Source organism: Oncorhynchus clarkii, chromosome 16, assembly GCF_045791955.1.
Source record: "Oncorhynchus clarkii lewisi isolate Uvic-CL-2024 chromosome 16, UVic_Ocla_1.0, whole genome shotgun sequence".
Lineage (NCBI taxonomy): Eukaryota > Metazoa > Chordata > Actinopteri > Salmoniformes > Salmonidae > Oncorhynchus > Oncorhynchus clarkii.
The window spans coordinates 22,093,850-22,120,433 of NC_092162.1; the positions used below are offsets into that span (position 1 = coordinate 22,093,850).

Here is a 26,584-nt window from a genome sequence, read left to right on the forward strand (position 1 = left end):
CTAATAACCGAGGATAGCTTCATATTTTTAGATTTTCATAAAGCATTTGACACAGTAGAGCTTCAGTTCCTCTTCCACTCCCTTGAGAGACTTGGCTTTGGGGATTTTTTTTCTATATGGCTATTAAGACTCTATACAAATGGTAACAGCTCTATCAAATTAAAATATGACACCTCGCCTAGATTTGAGTTAAAGAGCAGAATTAAGCAAGGTTGTCCTATCTCTCCGTACCTGTGTTTATTAATCACACAAATTCTTTCAATAATAGTCCTGTACAAGGTATTTCCATAGCTGGTAAAGAAATTGTTATAAGCCAGCTGGCTGACGATACTACACTTTTTTTTTTTTCTGAAAGATGCTAACCAAATACCCATATCGATCAATTTGATACAATCCTTTTCCAAAGCGTCTGGTCTATATCTTAACATTAATAAATGTGAACTCATGCCTGTCAAAGATTGTGTGACACCTTCATATTATGGTATTCCAGTAAAAGAAGAACTTACCTATTTAGGCATAACCATTACAAAAAATCAGAAGTCTAGAGGCTTACTAAATTTTAACCCTCTTATTAAAAAAAAACACAAAAAAATACAGAAGAAGCTAAATCAATGGTTACAGAGGGACTTATCTTTTAAAAGGAAGTCCTAATAACTTCAACCTTGATTATCTCTAGACTAACATATGGCGCTCTATCTTTTATATCTTGACAGTAAAATAAGCAAGGAGATAGACCAGATGATTTTCTACTTTCTGTGGAGAAACCATACCATTACATTAGGAGAACTGTTGTATTGAACACTTATGAGAATGGTGGGCTGAATTTTTTGGACTTTACTACCGCCAATAATAGTTTTTAAGATCAATTGTATAAAACAATTCCTAAGAAGACACACTTCTATGTGTATTTTTATTCCTCATGTCTTCTCTACTTTTGGTGGCCTTAACTTCATGTTGGTTTGCAATTGTAATATTGACAAAGTTCCAGTGAAACTTTCTGCTTTTCATCGGCAGGTTTTCTTGTCATGGTCCTTAAAACCCTTTAATGCTTGAGTTTCAAATATCTCTAACGGTCGCCCCAGCGTGAGTTTTTTATTTTATTTTTATGCACGTGATGTTAGCATGTTCTCTCCATTCCAGAATGTGATTGATACGTAACAGTGCATTTAATCCGCGCTGCCCTCAAACTAAAAGCACGCAGCCCGTTTTTATTTATAGGCTGTTTCAACTTCAATTTCAAATGAAGTTTTTATTTTCTAAGAACAGTTTGAATTTAGGTGTGTTCCACCTCATTCATTCTCTTAAAAATTGTCATTTTTACTTTTGTGGACAATTTAATATTTGGGACATTTCTGACCCGGACAAAATTCCCAAGCACTTCCCAATTGTTTGTGCAGTTCAAGTCTGCAGACATTTGCTCATCTCCCGTCAGAACAGGATCTGCACACGTGTTCACATTTTCCATCTGTTGCCCTCATTGCAGTCATTGTTTTCGTTACTAATAATAACTTTGGAAATGTGTGCGTTTCTATCAAAGTGAATTATTACGTTGTAATAGTTTCTGTATGTCATTTCTATTGTAGCATACTGTATGTATAGAGCATAATATATTTGTGTATATTCTTTATAACCGCAGACACGTGAGGTAACGTTACTCATTTTATAACCTTCATGGTGTTATATTCAATCGTGCTTATGCAGCTAGCTACTTCTATCAGCTCTGTAAAACAATGCTAATTGCGTCAGAAGTATTATCTTGTGATGTATTTTGAAGCTACATGACCTTATGACTCCCAAGTGGCACAGCGGTCAAAGGCACAGCACATCAATGCTAGAGATGTCACTACAGACTCCCTGGTTCAAATCCATGCTGCGTTTCTTTCAAAGTAAGTGCCTTATTATGTTAGTTTCCGTATGCCGTTTCTGCTGTAGCTCACTATGTATGGAGCATAAGATATTTGTGTATATTCTTTATAACCGCACACACGTGAGGTAATGTTACTCATTTTATAACCTTCATGGTGTTATATTCAATCGTGCTTAGGTAGCTAGCTACATTCTTCCATTAGCTCTGTAAAACAATGCTAGTTGCGTCAGAAGTATTAGCTTGTGTTGTATTTTGAAGCTACCCTGGCCTTATGACTCCCAAGTGGTGCAGCGGTCTATGCCACTGCATCTCAGTGCTAGAGGCATCACTACAGACACCCTGGTTCAAATCCAGGCTGTATCACAACTGGCTGTGATTGGGAGTCCCATAGGGCAGCGCACAATTGACCCAGCGTTGTCCGAGTCTGGCCGGTGTAGGCAATCATTGTATAGCTCTGTTCTGCCCTGCCTTGCCCACTTGTGGAGCTCAAAAGTTAGTTTCTTACTGTTATAACTCAAGTCTGTGATTTTGTCAATGCAATACACTATTTTTTAGCAGTGTTCATTATGTTACTTATTTGTAATATTGCTATATCCTAATATTGTATTCTAATTAATATTTCCCCCTTTATTCTGTACTTTCAGAAACCACAAACAGTATTTGCCAATATCATAACTGGAATTGGACATCTTTGGAGCTGAAGAATGAGGACAGCTTTTGTATGCTAACCTACACTCCTTAACAGTTGTACTGGATGAAAACACAGCAAGAAAACACACAGGCCAATATGTAATAGTCGTCTATTTTATTGCAGTATTGGTAGTTGGTTCAACAACAACAACAACTTGTTGTACTAGAGGACAAAAAACTGAATATGCATAACCCATATTTAATATTCATGCAGTGACTGAACAACAACTGCATTTCCACCCCCACCTCTAAAGGCATAGTATCATGGCAGGTCACCTGTCAGGTCAGTCAGTCACTAATTGCTGCAGATGTGCTCAATCATGCTTGAGCATGTGATACTCCTCAAAGCATGGTGAAATACATAGAGGTGTATCACAAGCTAAACACGGGTATTTTGTCATCTTCTCCTGGCGCCAGACAGGCAGACTTTGCAGTGCCTCCGTGTGCGACTACCTTGAGCAGCAGTTTGAGGGACTTTGCAGGGAAAATGCTGTGTAGTGAGGCGTAGGGGATTGTCTACAGCAGGGCGACCCCCAGTGGATGGGCGCCGAGGGGTGTGGTGCTCCTCCAGCAGTTCTCTCATGAGCTTCTCTCTGTACTTTTGGTAGGTAATTACTTTACCTATGAGGTAGTGGGGAGGATGATGAGGCAGTGGGTAGGTGGGTGAGATATTGTCACTATAATTGCATATTGGATTTATGTGAACAGTACATCCAGTTACAAAAATACCTTGTTCAGTAATCATCTCACCTGTTAGTTGGCGGTGAACTATGCTGCCGTTGAGGACAGCAGTGTCGACAAGATGGAAAAAAATATCTTCTTATACCACTTGGTCATATTCAGAGTGCATTCCACAAAGCTGTTTATCATGTCCGCCTTATCCACGGCCCCCATTTTGAGGATATAGTCAAGCACACAATCTGGTTTGATCTTTCTCTCTCCCGTCAGGTGGTCCACCTTCCCTGTGGCCGACATGGTTGCTGTATGGACAGTGGAGAGGACAAGGACGTCTCGTTTGTCATGCCACTTTACTGCCAGCTGTTGACCGTTCTCCTGGAACTCCACCTCCCCTCTCTGCATCTTCCTGCATCCGTATGCCGGCATCCCCTTCCTGTTCGACCTGACTGTGCCACAGGCCCCTGTGCTGTTGGAAAGCAGATGCTGTGGAAGAGTGTGGGACTGCTGTACCAATTGTCCACGTAAGTCCCTTGCTGAGATGAGGAGCCAGCATGGTCATCACCACGGACCCGGACACCCCAAGCCCCTCATAATGTTGCATGTCAGTGGTGGACCCTGTGTATACTATAATATCCTAGACAAATCCTGTCTTCACGTCGCACATGACAAAGAACTTCACTCCAAACCTGTGCCTTTTGGCGGGAATATATTGACAGAACGACAGCCTACCTTTCCATAACGTCAGGGACTCATCAATGCATAGGTCCTTGTATGGCACAAAGACACGACCAAATGCTGATGTCAGGCTGATAAGAACATTTCTTATTTTGTATAACGGGTCACTTAGGATGGCAGTAGCATTGTTGACGAAATGCAGGCATCGCAGCAGAACTAGGAAGCGGTCTTGGGAAAAGAGGTTTGCAAAGAAGGGAGTTGCGAACATAGGATCTGTGCTCCAGTATTCTCTTAGGGAGTTCTTCTTTACTATTCCCATGAGAAGGACTGGCACCAGGAAGGTATACATTTCACTAATTGTGGTTGTCACCCATTTAGTGAGTTTCCCCCTCACTACTGGCTCTCTCTTCTGTAGCTCCAAGGCATAGCGATTGGTCCCCTCTACTGTTTCCCACCAACTCCTCTGTCAGAAACCACTTGAAGCACTCTGCCTCAGTTGGAAATGGCAAGGGGCGTTGCACTCCAGACTGCAAACAGCAGGGCCAGGAGGGGTGAAATGACTGGCGGCCTTCCAGCTACCACAGAACTCCTGTACTTCATCCACTGTCGGTCTGCCTCCATCGCCACCAGCATCTTCAAAGAGACCTGGTACTTCGTCAGTGGACAAGGGAAATTCAGATTCAGGGTTCTCAATGGCTACAAGGTTGGGGGGCAGCTCCTTACTGTCACTGTCAGAATCTCATTCCTGACTTTCAGACTCATTGTCATAATTTAAAAGAATCTCCAGAATTTCCACATTTGTGAGTTGTCTCCTTTTCAAAGACATTGCTAATGCTACAGCTTAGCTCACTAGCTACATACATAAACAACAACACTGAATGGCCCAGGGTGAGATGGTACGTGGTTGACTGCCGGCACGCGCCACTTGTATCAATAAATCACTATCAAAAAATGTTTCGTGTGGCAATTATTTGTGTATTTACTGTCTTATTCACACGTTTTCAATTCTAGGTGACAAATCATGCATTCCGATTCTTGCATAGATTGTAATGGGCACATATTATGTGTAAAATACTTTTTTGAAGGTTGTACTGATTATGAGCTAAGCCAATTCCAGCTGTGTAGCCATGTTTGTTGACATGCAATGCATTCTGGGTTTCACATAATTGTCTGTTTGACCAAAGATGTTATAACAAAATGAAGTGAGTAAGTGTTCACTCATTTTTTTGAGGACTTCCGGAAATGAATGGTGGGATGTGAACGACGGTAGATGACACACCCCTTCAACATGCATACTATAAACAGACCAAACTCATCTTGTCATCTTCAGGTTTCTGCAAGGAAAAAATGCATGGCTGCGCGCTGAAACTAATCGTCAGATTATTTTCGATTTCTAGAAAGTGTTTTACCTAATTATTTCGATCAATGGTGAGCTCACCCGTGATGTGATTATTTATATATAGTAATTGCTATTAGCTAATTCATATTGTAGTATGTCAGCCGAGAGTTAGAAAATATGACTGCTTGTGTTGGGTCAATCTTTCCTCAGCGCCAGGACAAATGTAGCCTACATTTTTCTGGTTAGGATGATTGTGTTATGCTATAGATATTCACAGAAGTATCTGAACATTGCATCCAAAAATAAGCTGCTTACATTCTGGACATTTTATTTCACCTTTATTTAACCAGGTAGGCAAGTTGAGAACAAGTTCTCATGTACAATTGCGACCTGGCCAAGATGATAAAGCACAACTTTGTAAGGACTGCGTTTGTGTAAATAGTTTCTGAAAAAAGTGTGGCCAGCTCAAATGCTTATTGTTGTGTCATTCGAAACTGGCCGTTCTAAATGAGTGTTCTAATCACACGGGGTGTGATCGTACGCTTCAGGGACCACTGTAGAACGATCACACCCGTGTGATTGTACGTGTGAAAGGGTTCATTTATAAGCAGAATTTATTGTATACAAATTATTCTTTGTTTTTAGAATATAAGTTCTGAAATAATATCCTATTGGTGAGCCAACTGGTAAACGCAGAGGGTATTTTACTCAGTTATAAGGAATTCTTATCACTTTACAAGGTCCCTGTAACACCTAAACATTTTGCAATTGTCTTAGATGCCATTCCCTCAGGTGTTGCTTTATTATTCAGGAACGTGTCAAGACCTGACCCTCAGCCTACCTTCTGTTGAACCTGTTGACTCATCAGTAGGAAAGATTTGTTTCTCTTTTGTGTCCATTCAACAACAGGAATACGAACCTTGTTTCAGCAGGATGTGTTGTATCTATACCTTATGTCATGCCTTATTGGGATGGATTTATTGATAATATCTGTTGCAAAAAAGTTTGGCTGTTGCCATACACATTTTAAGGAAGTTTTGTTTTTAAAAATATTCATAAATATTATCCTGCCAACCACTACATGAAGAAGTTTAAGGAAAACATCAACTCAAATTGCTCCTTTTGTAATGACCACCCAGAAACAGTGTTGCATCTTTTTTGGCATTGTATTCATGTAAGAAAACTGTAGCAAGACAGCAAATCAGATTTATAATTGAACACATTCATGAGGATCTTGCACTATTGTAGAGAGATGTACTGCTTGGATTCTTTACCTATGATAGAAATAAGCTGAAACATTTTTGTCATTAATTTCATTATTCTTTTGGCCAAATTTCATATTCACAAATTTAAATTTACAAGCAAAACACATTTTCATACCTTACAAAAAGAAATGGAACTGTATTTTAAGACAATTAAATACTCTAACAAAAAAGCTGTTAGAATAATAAGTATGTCCCTTAAGGTCCTTGTGTAATGTGATATTGTACTCCCTAGCCCCACCCCTAGCCCAATTGTCCTTTGTATATTATTTATATATACTTGTGTTCCCACATGTACTTCCTGTATTGATTTGTTGTTAATAAAATGAAACTGGTAAAAAATATATATTTATGCCAGTTCCTTTCTGCCATTTGGACATGCCTTTTTATGTCCAGGATTCTAGATATGTTAGACCAGGGGTACTTAAATACTATTTTAGAAGGTACGGTCACACACATCCTAGCTACTGGTAGCTCAAAGGCTGGCAGATGGTGGTGATACTATAGTCCTTTAATCTTACCTTCCAAAGGGAATGCAAAGATTTTAATAACCAAACCAAGATGGACCACAGCCTGTATTTTCCAATGGGAACAGATGAGTCATAGTGGGCAGAACAAGCAAGAAGGTGGGCAGAGCCAAGCACGAGCTAGCGATATCCTATTGGCCCGTTCTAGCATACAACTGCGTTTTCCGTTAGGGAAGCCCTGCTCTGTGAAATGCATGTGCAATAACTCAATTCAACTTTGCACTCCTAAACAAGACATTTTAAAACTTCGGCAAAGGCTAAAGTCTACAAAACTTAGTCCACTCTGTTCATAACAGATTATAGTTTTGGGAACTGAACTATTGATATGTTTCATTTGCAAAATGTAGTACAATCTCTTTCCATCTTCTCCCCACTGCCCGTCAGTGGGCTTCCTCGTGGAAACACCAAGCGGATGCTTCATATTTATACATCCAGTGAAATGTCTCTAAAAAAATCTGGGGAAAAAACATACAATACACTTGCAGTGAAGCCACTCAACAACCAAATCACATTCATCTAACAGACTCCCATCCACAGCGTTCTGTGGGGAATGTATGCTGCCGGCTATACGCTCAAATGCCTGTGTACCGGTTCGTTCTCTATAGAGGCTGCAAATGCGTTGATTTACCACCTCCAACTCGATTTAATGGCAATAAGGCAGAAAAAAACGTGGGAAATATGGGCAGCAGGTAGCCTAGTGGTTAGATCGTTGGGCCAGTAACCGAAAGGTCAGCTCGGGGATTTGGTCTAGCAACAAGGTCAAAATCTGTCATTCTACCCCTGAACAAGGTTCTTAGGCCGTCATTGTAAGTAAGAATTTGTTCTTAACTGACTTGCCAGGTTAAATTAAATTCATATTTTCTTTGTGAAACACCATTTTCCATGCTAAAGTGGCTAATGCTACTTCCTGATATTGCGCCCCATGTCGAGCCTGGGGTAAACATGTTCTACAACCTGATTGGCTGAACGCAATAGCAACATCCAGGACTAGCATTCCTAGGCATTACCCATTATCCAGTGTGGTGAATAATGTGTAATGACTTCCCGCGGTCAAATTGAGTTCTAGGAGAAAGTCATCAGATTTGCAGCCTGACTGGAGAATGCTTTAGGTACGAACCGGTCCACGGGGATACATGTACTAGCCGGCTGCATGCATTCCCTTTGGGTGGTAAGATGGAAGGCCTCAATGTGGCCATCTGCCGGCCTTTGGCCTAACTAGGTGACAAAGGTCCAAATGGATAGTGTAATTTGTCAGTGTAGTAACAAACCCCCACCTCTCAACAATGCGACCCCAAACTGTTCACACATCTTGTTGGCTGATTTTTGTTGTTGCGGTTTCATAGCTCATTTCCTGCAGTTCTACACATCTTGCCATGGGGCAGATAGAACATTGAGCCATTTTAAAGCAAAATGTCTGCAATTCTAACATTTCCTGACATTTTTTGTGTATTGAGATACTTGAGTAAAAAAATGAAAAATAATCAATTGGGGCTCCTGGGTATGTAACTTGGCCATGAGAACTACAAGATTTGGATAGCAGCTTAGCCTAAATTACCTACCTAGATAACATGGCTTAGTGGATCAATTGGACATTTCTGACCAGTTATAATCAGCTCTGTTAGTGAATGACAAAAAAAATTAAAACTGCCCACCAAAGGTTTTTCTTTTTTGTTGTTGTCTGGACCCACGGTCCGTATTGTCCCTGTTCTGGGTCTGAATACGAACTGCAGTCCACCTATCAGAGTATGTAAGCAGAGCGAGATTCCCAAAGGCTGGAGTGTCTGCCTTCTCGCCGCTCCAGTAGCACCCACTTCATGAGCTCAAGGCATACCTGGCCCAGCATGCATTTGTAGTCTACTTGTGTGCTGCAATAGCCCCTTGCTTTAGCTACATTAGTTTGCTAAATATTTTCATAAAATAAACTGTTATAACACAGGTGCAAATCAAGGTGACTTACAAAGATGAAGACCAAGGGAGGGAGTGCAGTGATGTGTTCACAACTAAAGGATATACAACTAGAGGATATTCTTCGCTGCTGGCCTGCTCTCTGGGCACTATCGCATGAACCTGAAGCCACAGACGGCTTCAGTTTAAAAAAATGTATTAGTAAAAAGGCACCAAGTAATTTGTTTAATTTGTATCAGTCACAGCCTATTTGCACAATTTATAGACTATAATGATTAAATACAATGACATGTTTAAATGCTGCGCGCTTTGTCCCTACCTACCTGTTGTGTTGCACTCGTAAATGCTTCACAATGTAAATGCTTCACAAGGGTATAGCCTTGGAATAATATAGCCTAAACTCATTTTTGTTCCTTCCTAGGCTCCCTCTCTGGCTCCTGACCTATTTAGTGTTTGTATGCTGTTTAATATGACATGTAGCCTATTTGAAATGATGAGCGCTTCTTACCTTTTCATGTTTATTAACATACTTTTCATTCAAATCATATGGTTTGGTTTCAATACTTCAAAACGAATTGGTAGGTCCAGCTAGTCACAAAAATAGTTGGGTGTTGGTTAAATTGTGATTTTAATGAATGGAGCAAATTTGGAGTGGCAGTTTCTTTCTTTGAGCGCAGAGCAGTTTTAAGCTGATCGGTTGGAAAGGACATGGAGCACCTAATTTGTATGTATATATTTGTAATAATAATTACAACAATACTGAATGAACAATGAACACTTTTAACTTAATAAACTCACAAAAAAAGATCGGCCCTTTTTCAGGACCCTGTCTTTCAAAGATAATTTGTAAAAATCCAAATACCTTCACAGATCTTCATTGTAAAGGGTTATAACACTGTTTCCCATGCTTGTTCAATGAACCATAAACAATTAATGAACATGCACCCGTGGAACGGTCGTTAACAGCTTACAGACGGTAGGCAATTAAGGTCACAGTTATGAAAACTTTCTAGACTCTAAAAAACACCAAAAGAAAGATGCCCAGGGTCCCTGCTCATCTGCGTGAACATGCCTTAGGCATGCTGCAAGGAGGCATGAGGACTGCAGATGTGGCCAGGGCAATAAATTGCAATGTCCGTTCTGTGAGACGCCTTAGACAGCACTACATGGAGACAGGCCGGACAGCTGATCGTCCTTGCAGTGGCAGACCACATGTAACAACTTACTTAATGCAGCTGGTGGCCACACCAGATACTGACTTACTTTTTATTTTGGACCCCCTTTGTTCAGGGACACATTATTCCATTTGTTAGTCACATGTCTGTGGAACTTGTTCAGTTTGTCTCAGTTGTTGAATCTTATGTTCATATGAATATTTACACATGTTAAGTTTGCTGAAAATAAATGCAGCTGACAGTGAGAGGACATTTTTTTTTTTGCTGAGTTTATATAAATAAAATCTATTTAGTCTCAATAAATAATGAAACATGTTCAATTTGGTTTAAATATTGCAAAAAACACAATGTTGGAGAAGTAAATGTGCCATGTAAAAAAAGCTAACGTTTAAGTTCCTTGCTCAGTACATGAGAACATATGAAAGCTGGTGGTTCAATATTCCCAGTTAAGAAGTTTTAGGTTGTAGTTATTATAGGAATTATGACGCGTCGACTATTTCTCTCTATACCATTTGTATTTCATATACCTTTTGACTATTGGATGTTCTTATAGGCACTTTAGTATTGCCAGCCTAATTTCGGCAGTTAACAGGCTTGAATTCATAAACAGCACTGTGCTTCAAGCATTGCTAAGAGCTGCTGGCAAACGCAGTAAAGGACGGTTTGAATGAATACTTACGAGCCTGCTGCTGTCTACCACCGCTCAGTCAGACTGCTCAATCAAATATCAAATCATAGACTTAATTATAATATAATAAACACAGAAATACGAGCCTTTGGTCATTAATATGGTCAAATTCGGAAACTAGAATTTCGAAAACCATAAATTTATTCTTTCAGTGAAATACAGAACCCTTCCGTATTTTATCGAACAGCTGGCAACCCTAAGTCTAAATATTGCTGTTACATTGCACAACCTTCAATGTTATGTCATCTTAACTACACATGGTTGATGATATTACTAGGTTAACTAGTGATTATGTGAAGGTTGATTTAAAAAAAAAAAAAAAAGGTGGTCAGCCTGCCACGCAGTTTCCTCGTGGATTGCAATGTAATCGGCCATAATCGGCAACCAAAAAGGCTGATTACCGATTGTTATGAAAACTTGAAATCGGCCCTAATTAATCGGCGACCTCTATTTCCAATCGTGCAACTCTGCTCACATACTCTGCCACCTATTTAGTATGGCTTCCGTTAGACAGTGTCAGCTGTGTCTGCCACCTTAGCTGAATAAAACCTTGAATTTGATCTCCCTTTACTCCACGACACATGATATGCAGGATTTCCGTTAGCCGGTAATAGCCAATAAATAAAACGGGCAAAATAATGCTTTTTAGCCTATTCATTGATTTTAAATAACAGTTGATGGAAATACATTTGGCTGGGCATGCTTATTGGTCTATAGGTACATTTACATAATTTAGCGGAATTCAATTGGTAGGTGTGTATTGTGTTAATCAATATGTTTATCACGCATACAGACACTATGAGTGGACAATCTGTCAGACAGTGCGAGAGCTGCTGCTGGAGTGAAACGTGCTTTTATAAGTCCAATCTTTGCGTAACAATTTGAAATGCTATTGTGTGTTAAACAGTTATGATGGCCTCGATTAAAAAGGGCTAGGCCTACTAAATTTGCTATTCAAGTGCATATACTAGTCATATTAGCAATCCAAGCTAGTTGTTGCATCTTTAGATCACCCCTCTTTCTACATTTCTAACGGATCTTTTCATCTCTTTCACATGAAAGGTTAAATAAAATAAAAAATAAAACCGCTCGCAAAGCGGTGCGCTTTTGACAAGTGTTTTCCCGCCAGTTGCATTATGGAACAAATATTTGCACGTAGCCTACTGCCTGTGCGCATTGCTGCGCTTATAATGTGAAGAAATAATAGTTTATCAACATTTAAGATAAATGTGCTGATCTGTTGCATAATCCTCAGTGCTTTTATCGTCCCATAATTGTCCCAGAGTCTGTTTGGAATAGGCTATTTCTTTCTCGCACAGAACGACAAGCTGACGAATAGAATGTCAACTTTTCTACTATAGGGGATATTAGATTTACATAGGCTAGTGATTTTGCTGTTCATTTCTAGTCTTGTTGGCTGAGGAAAAGTAAATGTGGCAGTTCTTCTAACATTGTCAAAGTGAGCATTGGAATTCAGTAAGAAGGATGTACCCCGTTGCGTCCTTGAATTGCATGTTCTGTTAAGATGAATAACCATAATCTAATGTGATTTGTCATTTTGAGTACCCTTGGTGCAACCCTAATCAGGTTATGCACCAAATGCATATGGGTCCAGTAAACTTCTCAAATGTCCATTAAATTAAAATGCTGCCGGTGAAATGGCGCCACATTTTCCTAATGGAAAGAAACCCTGATTGTGGTATATAAATGCTAGGGCTGCCAAGCACGGACACAGCTTTATGTAGACATGAGTTATAATAGCTATGATTTTATAACTTCAAAGACTAAGCTTTTTACAAATTATTTACTTAGAATTCAACGGTCTAAGGCTCAGTAGTGTGTGTGGCCTCCCTGTATGACCTCCCTACAACGCCTGGGCATGCTCCTGGTGAGGTGGCGGATGGTCTCCTGAGGGATCTCCTCCCAGACCTGGACTAAAGCATCTGCCAAGTCCTGGACAGTCTGTTGTGCAACGTGTCGTTTGTGGATGGAGCGAGACATGATGTCCCAGATGTGCTCAATTGGATTCAGGTCTGGGGAACGGGCGGGCCAGTCCATAGCATCAATGCCTTCCTCTTGCACGAACACTCCAGCCACATGAGGTCTAGCATTGTCTTGAATTAGGAGGAACCCAGGTCCAACCGCACCAGCATATGGTCTCACAAGTGGTCTGAGGATCTCATCTCGGTACCTAATGGCAGTCAGGCTACCTCTGGCAAGCACATGGAGGACTGTGCGGCCCCCCAAAGAAATGTCACCCCACACCATGACTGACCCACCGCCAACCCGGTCATGCTGGAGGATGTTGCAGGCAGCAGAACGTTCTCCACGGCATCTCCAGACTCTGTCACATGGCGCCAGTGGCGAATTTGCCAATCTTGGTGTTCTCTGGCAAATGCCAAACGTCCTGCACGGTGTTGGGCTGTAAGCACAACCCCCACCTGTGGACGTCGGACCCTCATACCACCCTCATGGAGTCTGTTTCTGACCGTTTGAGCTGACACATGCACAATTGTGGCCTGCTGGAGGTCATTTTGCAGGGCTCTGGCAGTGCTCCTCCTGCTCCTCCTTGCACAAAGTCGGAAGTAGCGGTCCTGCTGCTGGGTTGTTGCCCTCCTACGGCCTCCTCCACGTCTCCTGATGTACTGGCCTGTCTCCTAGTAGCGCCTCCATGCTCTGGACACTACGCTGACAGACACAGCAAACCTTCTTGCCACAGCTCGCATTGATGTGCCATCCTGGATGAGCTGCACTACCTGAGCCACTTGTGTGGGTTGTAGACTCCGTCTCATGCTACCACTAGAGTGAAAGCACCGCCAGCATTCAAAAGTGACCAAAACATCAGCCAGGAAGCATAGGAACTGAGAAGTGGTCTGTGGTCACCACCTGCAGAACCACTCCTTTATTGGGGTGTCTTGCTAATTGCCTATAATTTCCACCTGTTGTCTATTCCATTTGCACAACAGCATGTGAAATTTATTGTCAATCAGTGTTGCTTCCTAAGTGGACAGTTTGATTTCACAGAAGTGTGATTGACTTGGAGTTACATTGTGTTGTTTAAGTGTTCCCTTTATTTTTTTGAGCAGTGTATATTCCATACCAGTGGCCTATTGCTTTCTTTTAGTTAATTTCATATATTTTTTTGCCATTTCAGAGATGCAGTCGCAGGTAAATCACAACTTCCACCCAGAGAGTGAGGTGAACATCAACAAGCTGGTGAACATCAAGCTGACTGCATCCTACACCTACCTCTCCCTGGTATGGTCTATATAATATGTACAGTGCATTCTGAAAGTATTCAGACCCCTTTGCTTTTTCCACATTTGTTACGTTACAGCCTTACTCTAAAACTGATTAAATTAACATTTTCCTTGTCAGTCTACACACACAATAAATACCCCATTATAACAAAACGAAAACAGGTTTTTTAGAAATGTTTGCAAATATCTTATGTAAAAGGTTGTATTTTTAATTCTTAAGTATTCAGTCCCTTTGCTATGGGACTTGAAATTGAGCTCAGGTGCATTTCTGTTTCCATTGATCATCCTTGAGATGTTTCTACAAATTGATTGGGGTCCACCTGTGGTAAATTCAATTAATTGGACATGATTTGGAAAGGCACACACCTGTCTATAAGATCCCACAGTTGTCAGAGCAAAGACCAAGCCATGAGGTCAAAGGAATTGTCCGTAGAGCTATGAGACAGGATTATTTTCGAGGCACAGATCTGGGGAAAGGGTACCAAAAAGAAAACTGAGCAATCGGGGAAGAAGGGCCTTGGTTAGGGTCATGATCAAGAACCCAATGGTCACACTGACAGAGCTCCAGAGTTACTCTGTGGAGATGGGGGAACCTTCCAGAAGGACAGCCATCTCTGCAGCACTCCACCAATCAAGCGTTTATGGCAGAGTGGCTAAACGGAAGATACTCTTCAGTAAAGACACATGAAAGTTTGCCAAAAGGCACCTAAATGACTCAGACCATGAGAAACAAGATTATCTGGTCTGATGAAACCAACATTGAACTCTTTGGCCTGAATGGCAAGCGTCACGTCTGGAGGAAACCAGGCACCGTTCATCACCTGGCCAATACCAACCCTCCTTGTGAAGTGTGGTGGCATCATCATGCTGTGGGGATGTTTTTCAGGGACTGGGAGACTAGTCAGGATCAAGGGAAAGATGAACGGAGCAAGTAACAGATCCTTGATGAAAACCTGCTACAGAGTGCTCAGGACCTCAGACTGGGGCGAAGGTTCACCTTCCAACAGGACAACGACCCTAAGCACACAGCCAAGACTACGCAGGAGTGGCTTCGGAACAAGTCTCTGAATGTCTTTGAGTGGCCCAGCCAGAGTCCGGACTTGAACCCAAACGAACATCTCTGGAGAGACATGAAAATAGCTGTGCAGCGACACTCCCCATCCAACCTGACAGAGCTTGAGAGGATGTGCAAAGAAGAATGGGAGCATCTCCCCAAATACCGGTGTGCCAAGCTTGTAGCGTCATACCCAAGAAGACTCGAGGCTGTAAATCACTGCCAAAGGTGCTTCAACAAAGTACTGAGTAAAGGGTCAGAATACTTAAATAAATGTGATGTTTTTGTATTTTTATACATTTGCTCAATTTCTAAACTTGTTTTTGCTTTGTCATTATGGGTATTCTAATAAAAATGTATTTGTCACATACACATGGTTTGCAGATGTTAATGCGAGTGTAGTGAAATGCTTGTGCTTCTAGTTCCGACCATGCAGTATTATCTAACAAGTAATCTAACCTAACAATTTCACAACAACTACCTTATACACACAAGTGTAAAAGAATTAATAAGAATATGTACATAAAAATATATGAATGAGTGATTGCCGAACATCATAGGCAAGATGCAGTAGATGGTATAGAGTACAGTATATAGATATGAGATGAGTAATGTAGGGTATGTAAACATTATATAAAGTGGCTAGTGATACATTTATTACATAAATTTTTCCATTATTAAAGTGGCTAGAGTTGAGTCAGTATGTTGGCAGCAGCCACTCAATGTTATTGATGGCTGTTGAACAGTCCGATGGCCTTGAAATATACGTTTTTCAGTCTCTCGGTCCCCGCTTTGATACACCTGTACTGACCTCGCCTTCTGGATGATAGCAGGGTGAACAGGCAGTGGTTCGGGTGGTTGTTGTCCTTGATGATATTTTTGGCCTTCCTGTGACATTGGGTGGTGTAGGTGTCCTGAGGGCAGGTAGTTGCCCCCGGTGATGCGTTGTGCAGACCTCACTACCCTCTGGAGAGCCTTACAGTTATGGGCCTAGCAGTTGCCGTACCAGGCGGTGATACAGCCTGACAGGATGCTCTCGATTGTGCATCTGTAAAAGTTTGAGTGTTTTTGGTGACAAGCCGAATTTCTTCAGCCTCCTGAGGTTGAAGAGGGGCTGCTGCGCCGCCTTCACCGCGCTGTCTGTGTGGGTGGACCATTTCAGTTTGTCCGTGATGTGTACGCCGAGGAACTTCCACCCTCTCCACTACTGTCCCGTCGATGTGGATAGGGGGCTGCTCCCTCTGCTGTTTCCTGAAGTCCACAATCATCTCCTTTGTTTTGTTGACATTGAGTGTGAGGTTATTTTCCTGAAACCACACTCCGAGGGCCCTCACCACCTCCCTGTAGGCCGTCTTGTCATTGTTGGTAATCAAGCCTACCACTGTAGTGTTGTCTGCAAACTTGATGATTGAGTTTGAGGCGTGCATGGCCACGTAGTCGTGGGTGAACAGGGAGTACAGGAGAGGGCTCAGAACGCACCCTTGCAGGGCCCCAGTGTTGAGGATCAGCGGGGTGGAGATGTTGCTACCTACCCTCACCACCTGGGGGCGGCCCGTCAGGAAGTCCAGGACCCAGTTGCACAGGGCGGGGTCGAGAACCAGGATCGGTACTATGGTGTTAAATGCTGAGCTGTAGTCGATGAACAGCAGTCTTACATAGGTATGTATTCCTCTTGTCCAGATGGGTTAGGGCAGTGTGATTGTGATTGCGTCGTCTGTGGACCTATTGGGGCGGTAAGCAAATTGAAGTGGGTCTAGGGTGTCAGGTAGGGTGGAGGTGATATGGTTCTTGACTACTCTCTCAAAGCACTTCATGATGACGGAAGTGAGTGCTACGGGGCGGTAGTCATTTAGCTCAGTTACCTTAGCTTTCTTGGGAACAGGAAAAATGTGTCCCTCTTGAAGCATGTGAGAACAGCAGACTGGGATAAGGATTGATTGAATATGTCCGTAAACACACCAGCCACTGGTCTGCGCATGCTCTGAGGACGCGGCTGAGGATGCCGTCTGGGCCTGCAGCCCTGCGAGGGTTAACATGTTTAAGTGTTTTACTCACGTTGGCTGCATTGCGACTCTACTTTGTCTCTATACTGACGCTTAGCTTGTTTGATTGCCTTGTGGAGGGAGTAGCTACACTGTCTGTATTCGGTCATGTTTCCGGTCACCTTGCTCTGCTTTAAAAGCAGTGGTTTGCGCTTTCAGTTTTGCGCGAATGCTGCCATCAATCCACGGTTTCTGGTTGGGGAATGTTTTAATAGACACTGTGGGTACAACATCACTGATGCACTTGCTAATAAACCTGCTCACGGAATTTGCGTATTCATCAATGTTGTTCGATGCTATGCGGAACATATCCCAGTCCACGTGATCGAAGCAATCGTGAAGTGTGGAATCCAACTGGTCGGACCAGTGTTGAACAGACCTGAGCGCGGGTGCTTCCTGTTTTAGTTTCTGTCTATAGGCTGGGAGCAACAAAACTGAGTCGTGGTCAGCTTTTCCGAAAGGAGGGAGGGGGAGGGCCTTATATGCATCGCGGAAGTTAGAATAACAATGATCCAGGGTTTTGCCAGCCTGGGTTGCGCAATCGATATGCTGATAGTATTTAGGGAGCCTTGTTTTCAGATTAGCCTTGTTAAAATCCCCAGCTACAATAAATTCAGCCTCAGGATATGTGGTTTCCAGTTTACATAGAGTCGAATGAAGTTCTTTCAGGGCCGTCTGTGTCTGCTTTGGGGGGAATATACACGACTGTGATTATGATCGAAGAGAATTCTCTTGGTAGATAATGCGGTCGGCATTTGATTGTGAGGAATTCTAAGTCAGGTGAACAAAATGACTTGGGTTCCTGTATGTTGTTATGATCACACCATGTCTCGTTAATCATAAGGCATACACCCCCACCCTTCTTCTTACCAGAGAGATGCTTGTTTCTGTCGGCGCGATGCATGAAGAAACCAGGCGGCTGTACCGACTCCGATAGCGTGTCTCGAGTGAGCCATGTTTCCGTGAAACAAAGAACGTTACAGTCTCTGATGTCTCTCTGGAAGGTAACCCTTGCTCGGATTTCGTCTGCCTTGTTGTCAAGAGACTGGACATTGGCGAGTAGTATGCTCGGGAGTGGTGTGCGATGTACCCGTCTACGGAGCCTGACCAGAAGACCCTGCCATATGCCCCTTCTACGGCGCCGTTGTTTTGGGTCGCCGGCTGGGATCCGATCCATTGTCCTGGGGGGTGGGCTAAACAGAGGATCCGCTTCGGGACAGTTGTATTCCTGGTCGTAATGTTGGTGAGTTGTTGTTGCTCTTATATCCAATAGTTCCTCCCGACTGTATGTCATAAAACCTAAGATTAAATTTAAAAAAAATACTTCACAGTTTCCTAGGAACGCGAAGCGAGGCGGGTATCTCTGTCGGCGCCGGAAGTAACATTATTACTATTGTGTGTAGACTGAGGGGGACACTCTCAATATAATTCATTTTAGAATAAGGCTAACAACAAAATGTGGAAAAAGTGAAGGCGTCTGAATACTTTCTGAATGCACAGAGTATACAAAACATTAAGGATATCTGCTCTTTCCATGACAGACTGACCAAGTCAAAGTGATGATCCCTTATTGATGTGACTTGTTAAATACACTTCAATTAGTTTAGATGAAGGGGAGGAGACAGGTTAAAGAAGGATTTCTAAGCCTTGAGACATGGATTGTGTGTGCCATTCAGTGGGTGAATGGGCAAGACAAAAAATGTAAGCCCCTCTGAACTAGGTATGATGGTAGGTGCCAGGCACTCCGGTTTGTGTCAAGAACTGCATTGCTGCTGGGTTTTTCACACAACAGTTTCCTGTGTGTATCAAGAATGGTCCACCACCCAAAGGACATCCAGCCAACTTGACACAACTGTGGGAAGCATTGGTGTCAACATGAGCCAGCATCCCTGTGGAACGCTTTCGACCATGCCCCAACTAATTGAGGCTGTTCTGATGGCAAGGGGGGTGCACAATTCAATATTAGGAAGATGTTCCTAATGTTTGGTATAATCAGTGTATATCTTTATTTTCATTTATTATCCCTTTTTCTCCCCATGTTCGTGGTATCCAATTGTCTCATCGCTGCAACTCCCGTACGAACTCGGGAGAGGCGAAGGTCGAGAGCTGTTTGTCCTCCGAAACACAACCCGCTCTGTTGCGGCTGGGAGCGACAGAGCCTGGACTCGAACCCAGAATCTCTAGTGGCACAGCTAGCACTGTAGTGCCATAGACCTCTGCGCCACTCGGGAGGCTGTACTCAGTGTATATCTGCGCTAGCTTACTCCGATAGGGCCCTCTCTCCTAAATGTTCTTTCTTATTCTTCCCTCTCCATGTTATTTTCATGTGTTTAGTTCTTTGACTGGCACTGGCTATTTTCTACTCTGGTCCACCATGTTATAAAAATGTGATCTGTTGATACTGACCTGTTTTTATCTAATATGTATTTCTCTGTTCTCGCCCAGGGCATGTATTTCGACAGGGACGATGTGGCTTTGCGCAGCTTCTCTAGTTTTTTCCTGGAGCGCTCTGTGAAGGAGAGAGAGCAGGCAGAAAAATTGCTGGAATACCAGAATATGAGAGGCGGTCGCGTTCTCCTTCAGCCCATCGCTGTAAGTTACTATTTCTCTACAAAACATGCTCACTCTTATTTTGCCCTCTCCCTCATTATCCAAATTCTCAATTTTTGTTTTGTTTTCCCAGGTTGTTTTTTTTTTGGGGGGGGGGGGGGGGGGGTTTGCTCTCAAAATCACTTTTTTAAAGTCTACAGGAAAGATTAAATCACATCAGGAATAAATAAATAAAAATCGAAGAAATGTAGGTGTGGTTACCCTTTAAATGCAACGCCCACCAGCCAGAGACCATTGTTTCTGTGTTTCTGTAGCACTCATGTGATTGCAGGGTTTGCAGAACAAATGCCCACCGGATTGATGCAAACAATCATGATATCCTTAGTTAACATTTAATTGGTACGATTTTTAGGAAAGCCTTTCCATCCGCCAGCGGACAGTTATCATTATCGCTAATGGCTAGGCAAAGCATAGACTAGGCATATGCGCACACAACACACACAGACGGCATTCCTGTGCCATTTCAGAAAGTTGCAGAAAAAAATGAATCGCATGCATTTCATTCCCTATGAGTCCCACCTTAATGCTGGTGTGATTCTTACTAATAACCCCTTTTAAACATATTCTGCATCCATTGGTACCAACCATTAGTGTGTGTAAATAACGGGGGCTGAGCTAGAGTGGTATTAATGATACAAGGACTCAAGTCCAAATGGTTTGAGCTTTTAGTAGTTTGTATCGGTCTATGGAAAGCTGAGACTCTCAAACACGTACATGTAACATGTTTTGCTCGTTTCTGGTGCGCTCACAAGCTACGCGAGTCATTAGAAGATCATATGAAATCCAAGGAGAAAGTGTCTAATACTGTAATAAGCTCACTTAGTTGCTGTCAAACTCCACACAGTTGTCACTGACTAGTTGGATATTAATTTCCCACGGAGCAAACCATTTCTGTACATACAGCACTCCTATACATTTATTTTTATTGGATTTTTGCTTTGGCAGACTTATTTGACATATGTCAATAAAAACTCATGAATGCAACTGTTTGTCAAATTGTTTTGTGTTCTACTTGTAGCCTTGGTTGTCCTGAAAATAAATGTTAAAACACTTCATTGTGAGGCTAAATATAAGTGCTGGTCATGCAAATAAATGAGTCGGATAAATCAAAAGCTGATTTTCGCTCGGTCTTGAGCAAATTAATGATATTTTTTTTTACATACATTTAGTTGATTTCCTAAGTTGAATATTGTCAAATTCCCTCAATGCACATTTCACTCTTGAACGTTGCAAGCCCTCTTATCAGGGGAGCCATTTCCGGTGCGTTGCCAAAGGGAGGAGATCTTGTTAAATATGGATCAAATTTGTTAAAATTACTAAATGACATTCGCAGAATTTAAAAGCTACAGCTATACACTTGTGAGAAATGTTAAAACTAGTGTTTCAACATATAGTATAACCAGTACAAAGATGATGCTAGCTAGCCAGCTTCTTCAATAGACTTGACTGGTTAGCTAGCTAGAAGCAGAGCTTTCTGGCTAATATAGACTAACATTGTTTTACAAAGAAATAGGTCTATGTACTTGTCATGTTAGTTGAAGCTAACATTAGTTTACCACATTATTGCTTGCTAAGGTGTATTTGTCTGGTTTTGCTATCTAGCAAGCCGAGATCTCATTGCATAAATTGATAATCCAATGTTTTGAAAAGCCCCCGTCCAGTACATAGCGCACTGTTTGACGAAAGAAGACGTGACTTAAGAGTGAGTCAGAGATCCAGAAAAACCTGTACCCAACCATCCGCTGGCCTTCACAGATTTTGCCGTTATGCTCCTGAAGTTGCCGGTGATAGGCTACACCAGGTGTTGGCAACCTTTTTCAACTGGAATGCCAATTTATCTTACCATTTCTACCGATCTGCGTGCCAGCTATGGTATTTATGTATTGGTGCATCTCAAAATCATTCATGTTGTTAATCAAAGTTTTTTTTATGCACAACAACAAGATCAACAACTAATGCTAGCAGAGCAAGATGAGCTAAAATCTAACGAAGTAACATTAGATAAACCCTCTCAAACTGTTTCAGCTAGTTGGGTGTCAAAATTGCACTGATAAACAATGGGGAATTGTAGATTACTCATCCTTCTGCAGCTTGCAAGATAAAGTTGGCTAGCTAGCTACATCCAGATACAAATGAGAGAACACCTCACATGGACCATTTGACTCACCCTAGCAGGGCTGGTTAGCTAGGCTGTTTGCATGTTATCTAGAGGGTTCGTGACTAACTTTTAGTTTTTTTGCCTACGTTTACTGACACACATATTCAGCCGATTCGTAAATTCCTCAGTTATTCTACACTAGCACATTCAGACGAGTGCTTTGAAATCGGAGTAGATAGCCAGTGTGAATTTGCGAACCAAATGGCACCTGCATCTCTAGCTGTGTATAGCCACCGAAAAACAATGAGGGGAAAAAGTCAGTCACTCCTCTCATGACATCTTCCTAGCAGCTAGCTAGCAAACGTTAGGCTGCGTTTTTAGCTTGCTACATAAATAGATATGTTAGCCTATTAGCCACGTTATGGCTGTTTTGTGATTATTGCCCTTGCTAGTTTGATTGTATTAACATTCCCAGCCTTAGTTACATTTGTCCATTTTTGTCCAAAATATTGAGTCATCGAAAATTAAACTGCATCCCGAATGGAGGCAGCAAATAATGTACTAGGCCAGCTGGGATTTACAACCTTATAGCAATATCTTTTGGACTACCAAGAAATGTATTGGTGAATTATATTAATCATGCATTGAGCTGCAACAATGCCTTAATGTATGTCATAGAATGTTGAGTCAAATACAACTTATTTTTGGCCTCCCAGGTGGCGCAGTGGTCTAGGGCGCCCAGGCTCTGTAACAGCCGCGACTGGGAGGTCTGTGGGGCGACGTGGGCCTAGCGTCGTCCGGGTTAGGGAGGGTTTGGCCGGTAGGGATATCCTTGTCTCGCACCAGCGACTCCTGTGGCGGGCTGGTCGCAGTGGCCAGCACCAAGGTCGCCAGGTGCACAGTGTTTCCTACGACACATTGGTGCGGCTGGCTTCCGGGTTGCATGCGCGCTGTGTTAAGAAGCAGTGCGGCTTGGTTGGGTTGTGTTTCGGAGGATGCATGAGACAAGATAGTAACTACTAATAATTGGATACTATGAAATTGGGGAGAAAAAGGGGGTAATAAAAAAAAATACTTATTTTTAAAACCTCTTAATTAAGTTGGTAGCATAAACTGGGAATTGGATATTTTTGACTGATTTATGATTCTGTTTTTCATATGTAGTTAAAACGCTGTCAGTTCCACTTTAAGAAAGAAGGCCAGAGGGCGTGTGGAAATGATAGCTAACCAGCCATGTTATTTCAATGAAAAATTTGCTAGCTTTGTAGCGGTAATACTATGTGCAAACATTGTCTCATCAACATCCTGCTCCAACTTACGAATTATGTGAATGTAATTTTAACTAATTTGATCCATATTTAGCAACATCTCCCTCCCTGAGTTAGCGAAGCATAGTGACCGGCCAGAAGTCAAGCGGAAATGAAACCCCCGATATGGAATGTGGGAGGTGCTAGAATGCATTGACTGTATTCCGCGGATTTGTCAGGCTCCTACATGCAGTTGTGATAGCCAAGTCACTGTGCCTGTTTGACTACATTGTAGGCAAACTATGAACTATCACTAATCTACAAATAGCCTTGCGTGATGTATCCCAAATAACTACTCTATGTGATCTAGATTAGCGGTTTTGGGCCTCGCCTTGCTCAAACTGATTCCTTCAAATGCGCGGTCTGTCTCTGTTTCAGAAACCCAGCAGGGAGGACTGGCGAGGTGGCCTGGATGCCATCACCTTCTCCCTGGAGTTTCAGAAAACCCTCAACACGTCCCTCCTCGAGGTGCACCGTGGTGCCAGCACTCACACTGACCCCCATGTAAATCCATGATAATTATCCCATTGTGATTAACTGTTATGCATATTTTAATGGATGTTCGTGTTATTAGATCAGATGTATTTGATAGCTATGTATAACTGAAGCTCATAACATCCATGTTGGTCTGTTAGTGATTTGAGCAGATAAAAAAATGAAAAGGAGGAACAGAGAATGTTGAAAGAATACCTGCAGAAAGCATGTGGCCTCCGCTGCGGTATGCATCTATCTCTATGACGTCAGTGCCGTGCTGTCTGTTGCAACCGGGCATAACAATACAACTTTACTTCCTCTTTAGCTGTGTGACTTCCTAGAGCAGCACTTCCTGTCCGACAGCCATGACACCATCAAGAAGCTGGGTGACCATCTGGGCAGCCTGACCCGCCTCACTTCCTCCGAGACCCATGGCTCCATGGGAGAATACCTGTTTGACAAGCACACCCTGTAAGACTCACAGCAAGTGAGTCTGGAGAGTTGCATTCCCGTTACAAGTAGCACTAAAGTGGGATTTAGCAATAGAACCACATACCTCTTACAGTACGTACAGAAAACAATGCAAGACCATGGAACAGTTGAATACCTCAACACCCGTTTACCACTTCTGATGTGAACAGTGGTTACCACTGACAAACAAAAAGGTTTAATGGGTTCGCACTCAAAGATATGTCGCATAAAGCTTACTATTCAATTTCTAAATTATTTTCACTGCATCAGGGATAGCGTACAAAGACATTTCGGCTTTTCTGGGCTACCTGTATACAAATTAGTCACAGGGTAATACAGAATTATAGGGTATGGGAGTGGGCACGAAGGGCAACCGCCCCAGGTGTCCGTTCACCTAAACAACTCTGGTGCTATAAGTCAACTTGGTTTCTGCCATAGAGTTAATCAAGCATTCCAGCAGTAAATATGCTTCATTGTGTTGTGCATTCCTACATACAGTGGGGCAAAAAAGTATTTAGTCAGCCACCAATTGTGCAAGTTCTCCCACTTAAAAAGATGAGAGGCCTGTAATTTTCATCATAGGTACACTTCAACTATGACAGACAAAATGAGGGAGAAAAAATCCAGAAAGTCACATTGTAGGATTTTTTATGAATTTATTTTAAAATTATGGTGGGAAATAAGTATTTGGTCCCCTAAAAACAAGCAAGACTTCTGGCTCTCACAGACCTGTAACTTCTTCTTTAAGAGGCTCCTCTGTCCTCCACTCGTTACCTGTATTAATGGCACCTGTTTGAACTTGTTATCAGTATAAAAGACACCTGTCCACAACCTCAAACAGTCACACTCCAAACTCCACTATGGCCAAGACCAAAGAGCTGTCAAAGGACACCAGAAACAAAATTGTAGACCTGCACCAGGCTGGGAAGACTGAATCTGCAATAGGTAAGCAGCTTGGTCTGAAGAAATCAACTGTGGGAGCAATTATTAGGAAATGGAAGACATACAAGACCACTTATAATCTCCCTCGATCTGGGGCTCCACGCAAGATCTCACCCTGTGGGGTAAAATGATCACAAGAACGGTGAGCAAAAATCCCAGAACCACACGGGGGGACCTAGTGAATGACCTTCAGAGAGCTGGAACCAAAGTAACAAAGCCTACCCTCAGTAACACACTACGCCGCCAGGGACTCAAATCCTGCAGTGCCAGACGTGTCCCCCTGCTTAAGCCAGTACATGTCCAGGCCCGTCTGAAGTTTGCTAGAGAGCATTTGGATGATCCAGAAGAAGATTGGGAGAATGTCATATGGTCAGATGAAACCAAATATAACTTTTTGGTAAAAACTCAACTCGTCGTGTTTGGAGGACAAAGAATGCTGAGTTGCATCCAAAGAACACCATACCTACTGTGAAGCATGGGGGTGGAAACATCATGCTTTGGGGCTGTTTTTCTGCAAAGGGACCAGGGCGACTGATCTGTGTAAAGGAAAGAATGCATGGGGCCATGTATCGTGAGATTTTGAGTGAAAACCTTCTTCCATCAGCAAGGGCATTGAAGATGAAACGTGGCTGGGTCTTTCAGCATGACAATGATCCCAAACACACCGCCTGGGCAACGAAGGAGTGGCTTCGTAAGAAGCATTTCAAGGTCCTGGAGTGGCCTAGCCAGTCTCCAGATCTCAACCCCATAGAAAATCTTTGTAGGGAGTTGAAAGTCCGTGTTTCCCAGCAACAGCCCCAAAACATCACTGTTCTAGAGGAGATCTGCATGGAGGAATGGGCCAAAATACCAGCAACAGTGTGTGAAAACCTTGTGAAGACTTACAGAAAATGTTTGACCTCTGTCATTGCCAACAACGGGTATATAACAAAGTATTGAGATAAACTTTTGTTATTGACCAAATACTTATTTTCCATCATAATTTGCAAATAAATTCATAAAAAATCCTACAATGTGATTTTCTGGATTTTTTTTTTTCTCATTTTGTCTGTCATAGTTGAAGTGTACCTAAGATGAAAATTACAGGCCTCTCTCATCTTTATAAGTGGGAGAACTTGCACAATTGGTGGCTGACTAAATACTTTTTTGCCCCACTGTAATTCTTAATCAGTGCTGTGTTACACCTAGTTTCATTACTCCAAAAAGCAGCACATGATCAAATATGTTCTAAAGGATTTAATCAACAGTTGAATTTGAATAAAAGTAACACTATTGATGGCTTTGTCTAATTTTTTTCTGGTGGGGTTGGGGTTCCTGGTATTACTGAGTCACTGTCGAGCGAAGATTTGTTTTACTTGCGACTGACAGATTTTTTGTTTGTTTGTATAACCGCACAGAAAATATAGGTCTGGAAAATTGGAAGTCAAGACCTATTCAGCACAATTTGACAAGAAGATTACCTTAAATTCCACCCATGCATTAATCTCGTTCCCAGACAATTCTGCCCAAATGCGCGAAAG

General features: G+C 42.2%; 1 protein-coding gene across 2 annotated transcripts in view; it reads left to right on the plus strand.

Annotated features, from left to right (window-relative positions):
- LOC139368192 (ferritin, lower subunit) overlaps positions 1-26,343 on the plus strand; it is a 31,515-nt gene extending 5,172 nt beyond the window's left edge. Inside the window, exons 2-6 of one of the 2 annotated variants that reach the window (XR_011626931.1) lie at positions 13,961-14,064; positions 19,608-19,754; positions 23,556-23,681; positions 23,977-24,704; positions 26,122-26,343. Coding sequence is in view for 1 of the 2 variants with exons in the window: in XM_071106831.1 (XP_070962932.1) it covers positions 13,963-14,064; positions 19,608-19,754; positions 23,556-23,681; positions 23,977-24,126 (525 nt within the window). In the remaining variant the exon portion in view is untranslated. Of the gene's footprint in view, positions 1-13,960; positions 14,065-19,607; positions 19,755-23,555; positions 23,682-23,976 lie in introns of both variants that reach the window. The other variant, XM_071106831.1, reaches the window with a different exon arrangement.
- Positions 26,344-26,584: the final 241 nt, after the last annotated feature.